This window comes from Helianthus annuus, chromosome 3 (genome assembly GCF_002127325.2).
Source record: "Helianthus annuus cultivar XRQ/B chromosome 3, HanXRQr2.0-SUNRISE, whole genome shotgun sequence".
Lineage (NCBI taxonomy): Eukaryota > Viridiplantae > Streptophyta > Magnoliopsida > Asterales > Asteraceae > Helianthus > Helianthus annuus.
In genome coordinates, this window is record NC_035435.2 from 76046799 (window position 1) to 76053990 (window position 7192).

At 36.4% G+C, this 7192-nt stretch overlaps 1 protein-coding gene across 1 annotated transcript; it reads left to right on the plus strand.

Moving 5' to 3' along the window:
- Positions 1-2903: 2903 nt before the first annotated feature.
- LOC110929021 (dicarboxylate transporter 2.1, chloroplastic) lies at positions 2904-6930 on the plus strand. The gene is made up of 4 exons (XM_022172112.2): positions 2904-3754; positions 4610-4923; positions 5450-5898; positions 6590-6930. Exons 1-4 carry the CDS (start codon positions 2993-2995, stop codon positions 6703-6705), a joined length of 1641 nt encoding a protein of 546 aa, XP_022027804.1. The 5' UTR covers positions 2904-2992; the 3' UTR covers positions 6706-6930.
- Positions 6931-7192: the final 262 nt, after the last annotated feature.

Sequence of the window (7192 nt, forward strand, 5' to 3'; positions counted from 1 at the left end):
AGATTATTTTGGCTAGCAAGGATAGGAAGCAATAGAATTAAGACATGTGGCAAAGTTTAAAATAAAGAGGAAGGGTATTTTAGTCAATCTTATCCTTTTCTTCTTCCTTATTCTTCCCAGTAACATCGAAACCCATCATCTTCAACCATTTCCTCACTTTCTATCTCAATAATCACTACATTATAGTCCGATTTTCGTCACCAATCAATGATTCAAACACCCGATCAACGTGTTCTTCAGCTTTTCTTTTGAAGAAAACCCAGTTTAATTTCATATAAAATCTCGTTTTTTCCGGTGATTTTGAAGATAATCACTCGATCCGTTCGATTCGATCTCTGATAAGTGTTTCAATCATTCAAATTTCATCAATCATTGAAGAAACCGACTTCGATCCATGTAAGAAATTCTTTAATTTCATTTTTATTATCTGGGTTTTTGATTTAGTCATTGCGTTTTACGATCTTGGCAGGGGTCCGGGGGCAGCGCCCCTGGTAGCAGGGTCCTAGGGGCGGCAGCCCCTAGCAGGGTCCAAGGGGCAGAGCCCCTGGCTGGGGTTGAGCTGGCTTTGGAAATTTAATAAAAATGCATCAGAAAAATTAATTTTCTGTAAATTGACTCTGGAAAACTGCATTCGTAAACTGCATTGGTTCAGACAATTCACAGCACAGACAAAACTATTGTCCAGGTTCAATGCGTTATAGAGAAACACATTTTTTAAGTGTTTTTAGTCATTGCGTTTTAGAAAAACACATTTTTGAAGTGTTTTTAGTCATTGTGTTTTAGGTAAAACACATTTTTAGGTGTTTTCAGTCCATTGCGTTTTATAGAGAACACTTTCTTTTGTTTTTTTAGGCAATTGCGTTTTAGAATGAGACATTTTTTAGTATTTTCAGTCCATTGTGTTTTACAGAGAACACTTTCTTTTGTTCTTTTAGGCAATTACGTTTTAGAATGAGACATTTTTTAGTGTTTTCTTGCCATTGCGTTTTATAAATAAGGCATTTCTTGGTGTTTTTTGTGCATTGCGTTTTAGGTAAAACACTTTTTATGTGTTTTCAGTCCATTGCGTTTTAGGAAATAGACATTTTAAGTGTTTTGTGGCCATTGCGTTTTAGGAACAAGACATTTGTTTGTGTTTTAGGTGCATTGTGTTTTAGGTAAAACACATTTTTCAGTCCATTGCGTTTTAGAAAGTATACTTTCTTTTGTGTTTTTAGGCTATTGCGTTTTAGAAATAAGACATTTCTTTGTGTTTTTTGTGCATTGCGTTTTAGAAAAATGTCATTTTTAGGTTTTTTTCCATTGCGTTTTACGCAACTGGGTTTTTTCCATTGCGTTTTACGCAACTGGGTTTTCAAAATTTTTTTTCGAAAATATAGCAATAGTATACTCGTTCTAAAGATAAAAAACACTCGTTTTTTGTGCAATTTTTATAAAAAAATAATGTCGTATGAAAGAGTTATTAACGTTTAAAAAACGTGGGGAATTGGAGGAGAGAGAAACTATTGTCTTGGATTAACTAGAATACCCCTAAACAAACCCACGCGTCTCTTTTCTTTCTTTCAATTTTCGTCATTTAATCTTAGCCCTTGATTAACTAAATAGATGGTCAAGATTACTTTCTAGCCTTCTTAGCCAAATAAACTTCCTATTATATCCTAACCCTAGATATAAATATAGATATAATTATTAGTATATTAGTGGAATGTTCAAATGAAAACCACTAGTTAATTCGAAAACTAACTAAAAAATAAAAAACATACAATTTTTTTTTTGCATACAAATTTTCACTATTTTAGGTATATAAAAAAACTTAAAAAAAAAACTCTTTTTTGTAGTGCACATGTGTAATAGTACACATGTGCCCTACAATTATTTAAATTTTTTTTACATACAATAATGAACTAGCGATTTTTCCCCGCGCTTTGTGGCGGGAATTCATTTGATATATGTTCGGTTCGTTACGCTACCGACACTCTCTATGAATCGAAAGAGAAAACCTTACATCGATAGAAAACAATAATAAAGAATATCAATATCAATGCCGGTACCAATGTAGTCTGTTGATATCTCTTCGGTTGGTTTACATTATGTTTATTTGTTTAAACATTTCCATATAAACTTTACTGAAAACAACTATTGTGTCGCTATCGTATGAATCCAAACCAAAATTAACTCAATAACATTTGTATGGGTAGCGATATTTATTTTATTTTTTTTTTTGTTTTAGATAAAATAAGATACTATCTCTACCATACCATACCAAACTGAACATTGGTAGCGGTATGTATTAATTTTTTGGTTTTGTTGACAATTTGAACCAACCAATACCGTTCAAACAACATTGGTGTTGGTATCGATGTATGTTTTCGGTCGATGTAAAACACGTGTTGATTTCTAAACCGAGTGCATGAATTCTACCGGAACTATAACGAACCGAATCGATATTGATACAATGCCCACGATAACGTATCGTCACAATGCACGAACAAATAACTTGGAATGTTAAAAAAATATAAACACAAATTTAGAATATTTTTTAAAGTTAACAAATGTAAGTTTATATAAAAAATCAAAATGAATGCTAAATAAAATACTACTAATAAAAAATACGAAAACAAATACCTAAGAATGATCAATTATCATTTATTATTAAAAGATCAAATTAATAATAGATAAAAATATTAAAAAAAATCATTAAAAAAGTAATCACTATTTATCGGCAATTTCTATTCATATGTATAATGTATAATGTATAATGTATAATTTACTATTCATATAATGTATAATGTATAATGTATAATTTATAATTTTTTTTTATGTTTTTTAGATTTTGTAGTTAGTTTTTAAGTTTTCGCTTAAAAGACGAGTGAAAAACCATATAAATCGAATAATTTCACCCATAACATTTTCACTCTTCATACTTTCCGCCTCACTCTCCCTGCAAATCACCATTTCCACAAATCTCAAACCACAACCACCACCACCGCCAATGGAGTCCACCGCCCTTTTCTCCACCACATTCCGCCCACCCTCCCTCCACCTCCGCTCCCGCCTCTCCAAACCCATTTCCCCCTTCAAACCACCCTTTCTCCGATCACCCCCACCCCCTTACCCCCACTCCTTCACCACCAAACCCCTCCACCTCCTCAAACCCATCTCCGCATCCGCCACCTCCATTCCCCAACCCACCGAACCCAAAACCCTTCACCCACAAGGCGCAAAGATCGTCCCACTAACCCTCTCAATCGCCATCGGTCTCCTCCTCCGTTTCCTCATCCCCAAACCCCCCGACGTCACCCCTCAAGCCTGGCAACTCCTCTCCATTTTCCTCTCCACCATTGCCGGTCTCGTCCTCTCCCCTTTACCAGTCGGCGCTTGGGCATTTATCGGTCTCACCACCTCCATCATAACCAAAACTCTCACTTTCAAAACCGCCTTTAGCGCCTTTACTAATGAGGTTATTTGGTTGATTGTGATTTCCTTCTTTTTTGCCCGTGGCTTTGTTAAGACCGGCTTGGGGGATCGCATTGCCACTTATTTTGTTAAGTGGTTGGGGAAGAGTACTTTGGGGTTGAGTTATGGCTTGGCCTTGAGTGAGACATTGATTGCTCCCGCCATGCCTAGTACCACTGCGCGGGCCGGTGGGGTGTTTTTGCCCATTATTAAGTCCTTGGCGGTTTCCGGTGGGAGTAAACCGAATGATCCGTCGTCCAGGAAGCTTGGGGCCTACCTTGTTCAGTCTCAGTTTCAGGTTAGCAGTTGAACGTTTATTGGTGAATTGGATTTGTTTAGTTTGTTACGGTTATGGGGTTCGGGAAAAGATTGCATGATTAGGTTTTGTTGTACTATTTGGGATTTGAAAGTATAGAATTAAAGGCGTTAGGCGCACCCAAGGCGCGTAGGCCTCGCCTGGGGCCTAGGCGCAAGGCGCAAAAAAAAGCGGGCCTGTGAAAAAAAAGCACACAACAAAAAAAGCTTAAAAGATTTTTATATATTAGAAAATTAATACTATTCTTCAAATAAAATAAAACTAAAGCTATTATGTAACATTTAATATCGTCTATTTAGTACCAAAAGTTATAAAATGCTAGTATTAGTGTAGAAAAATAGTTTCCGTTAGATAAAAGTAGAAATCTAGCTGGAATCTTGCCAGAATTTAAAGAATTTGGCCGGAAACTCTCCAGAACCTAGGAATCTCGTTGGAATATGCGCATGAACCATCACTCTGAGAATTAAAGCGCAATTGTCTTGACTTAAGGCGCAATTGCCTCGCCTTGCTAGGAAATTGGGCCTAGGCGCAAGAGGCGATGGCTTTTAACAAACAACTATGCGTTTACCACTGTGCCACACCTCTGAAGGTTTATTGTACAAATTGTCATTAGATTAGACTTTTTTATGGATGAGGTATGGCTTTATGTGGAGCAAGAGGGCAAGGGTATTTATTTAGTTAATTAACAACAAATTTTAGTCAATTTTGCCTTTTCATGTAATCTAGTGGTATATAGTTATTGTCTTTAAGTAATATCAACAATTCTTGAGTTTTAACAATGTTGCACTTTTCAAGGGATGATTTTTACAAAATTTATACGTAATTATTGATTGACAGTGTGCTGGCAATTCTAGTGCGCTTTTTCTAACGGCTGCAGCACAAAACCTGTTGTGTCTGAAACTGGCTGAGGAACTCGGGTTGGTCATTGCAAATCCATGGATTTCATGGTTCAAGGCTGCTAGTTTACCGGCTTTTGTATCTCTTCTAGTTACTCCATACATTTTGTACAAAATTTATCCACCTGAAACGAAAGATACACCTGATGCTCCTGCGATGGCTGAAAAGAGGCTTCAAGCCATGGGCCCTGTCACAACTAATGAGTGGATTATGATCGGTACCATGCTTCTTGCTGTCTCACTTTGGGTTTTCGGGTATGTGATATTTGGTAAACTATTAGTTTTTTTTTTGGTTTTCAATTTTTGAATCCTGTTTTTCTTACGTGAAGAAATGGGCCTTGTTTACTGGTTAGAGGCAAATGAAAGAATAATATGTTTAGTTATTGAGGTGGCAATTTCAACCCAGTTACGTATCAATGCGCCAATGGTAAACGGTTTAAATAAAAAGTATATTATTTAAAGAAAATGGGTCGAACAAAGTAAAAAGTCACGGTCACCCAAAGTGTGATTTTGATGCTAATTTACAAAAAAATATTGAGATAATACTAATTTACTACTACTACTACTACTGTAATTATATTTGACGAACTAATTATTTATAAAAAATTGGACAAAATTGTCTTGATTAACACAATCCAAGCTGACCCGTTAGACGCATTGCCACATCTACACTCTTGTCGAAATCTTGTTTCGGGGATTGGAATAGGGGACCGACAAAATGTATAATGTTATAAAGTCTGAACGACTACAAATTACTAATCTTCCTTTATTCTCATCACAGGGATGCTATTGGAATACCAAGTGTTGTTACTGCAATGTTGGGGTTATCGGTACTATTATTGTTAGGAGTACTTGAATGGAATGATTGTTTAAGTGAAAAATCCGCATGGGACACTTTGGCTTGGTTTGCGGTCCTTGTAGGCATGGCGGGTCAGCTGACAAATCTTGGAATAGTAACATGGATGTCTAATTGTGTAGCTAAGTTCCTTCAATCTTTCTCGTTGAGTTGGCCTGCTGCATTTGGTGTTCTTCAAGCAGCTTACTTCTTCATCCACTACATGTTTGCTAGTCAAACGGGCCATGTAGGAGCCTTATACTCTGCGTTTCTTGCTATGCATTTGGCAGCCGGTGTGCCTGCTGTATTGGCGGCACTCGCTTTGGCCTACAATACAAACTTATTTGGTGCTCAGACTCATTATAGCAGTGGTCAAGCCGCTGTTTACTTCGGAGGTATGCTTTTTTTTTTTTTGTTAAAACCGATACAAAGTTACAGTGGCAATCTCAACTCATTTACTTATGAGCGTGTGAATTTCGGTTTTTGTTTTTCAAATTCAAGCAAGTCAAATCTAGAAATTTAGGTTAAAGGAATAGATTAGACGAGTTAAAATCGCCTAAGTCATTTTATGCATAGATGTTGTAATTATATATAAAATTTAATTAGTCAAAAAAGTATGGCTCCCAAGAAGTGATTACAGTTGACTTTTGAGGTCAAGCGAAGTAAATTTAATGCGGTTGTAAAAGTCACACCTCGGCTCCGAGTACTCCCCGAGTACTTGATACAAGGTAGGCTGCCGAGGCCCGAGTACTGTTCGCCTAGGCTAATTACTCCCGAGTAATCTCTGCCTAGGCCGAGTACTTCCCGAGTAGTCTCAAATCCGACTAGGGAGCGCCTAGCGACTTTTGCAACCATGGCTAAAACTAATATAGTTTCTTTTAAGTTACTTATTAAAACAAGTTGGTAATACAATGAGATTAGGACAAGTTCCACAAATACAAAATTTGGCATCAGATATTTAAGAAGGTGTAGTCTTCTTAAATATTCCAAAGTGTAATTTGAGTATGTGAAGTAATAGGTTCGACTTAAAAAGCTCTATTGGTGCATTATGACTAACCTTTTCTTTTAATTTTTTTTCATTAACAGCCGGTTACGTGGAGCTCCCAGATGTATTTAGAATCGGGTTCATCATGGCTTGTATTAACGCGGTGATTTGGTCAGTTGTTGGCGGTGTATGGTGGAAATTTTTGGGGCTGTACTGATTTCCGAGTTTCGTCAAGTAGATATCTTTCATGTTTCATCCGATAAAGCCCTTCATTTCATGATAGAGTTGAGCACAAAAGCATTAAAGCTACATAGTTTTGTTTTTTTTTTTTTTTTTTTTTTACTTTTGCACTTTTGACCCTTTCGGATCAGTCATGATCAACTCTTGACTTAATTGAGTCAAATCATCGAGTTTTGTTGCATACCACATTTTTCTTGGACCATACATTTTTTTCATTTATTCAATCCTCAAAAGCCATGATCATCTGGATGACACATTTATGGTCTTCATTTGTATGTAGTCTTACTTTGAAAAACACACTCATGTTCAGTTGGCCACAAGATTATATGAGGTGATAAGGTTTCTTTGGACAACAAAAAAGGCATTAGTAAGAAATGATTGAACTCAGCAAAATACAATTTCTTTTATGCGAAGGGTGTAAGTTGCTGGTATAGATTTGGAAGATATGGTTGGTAGCTAATGTG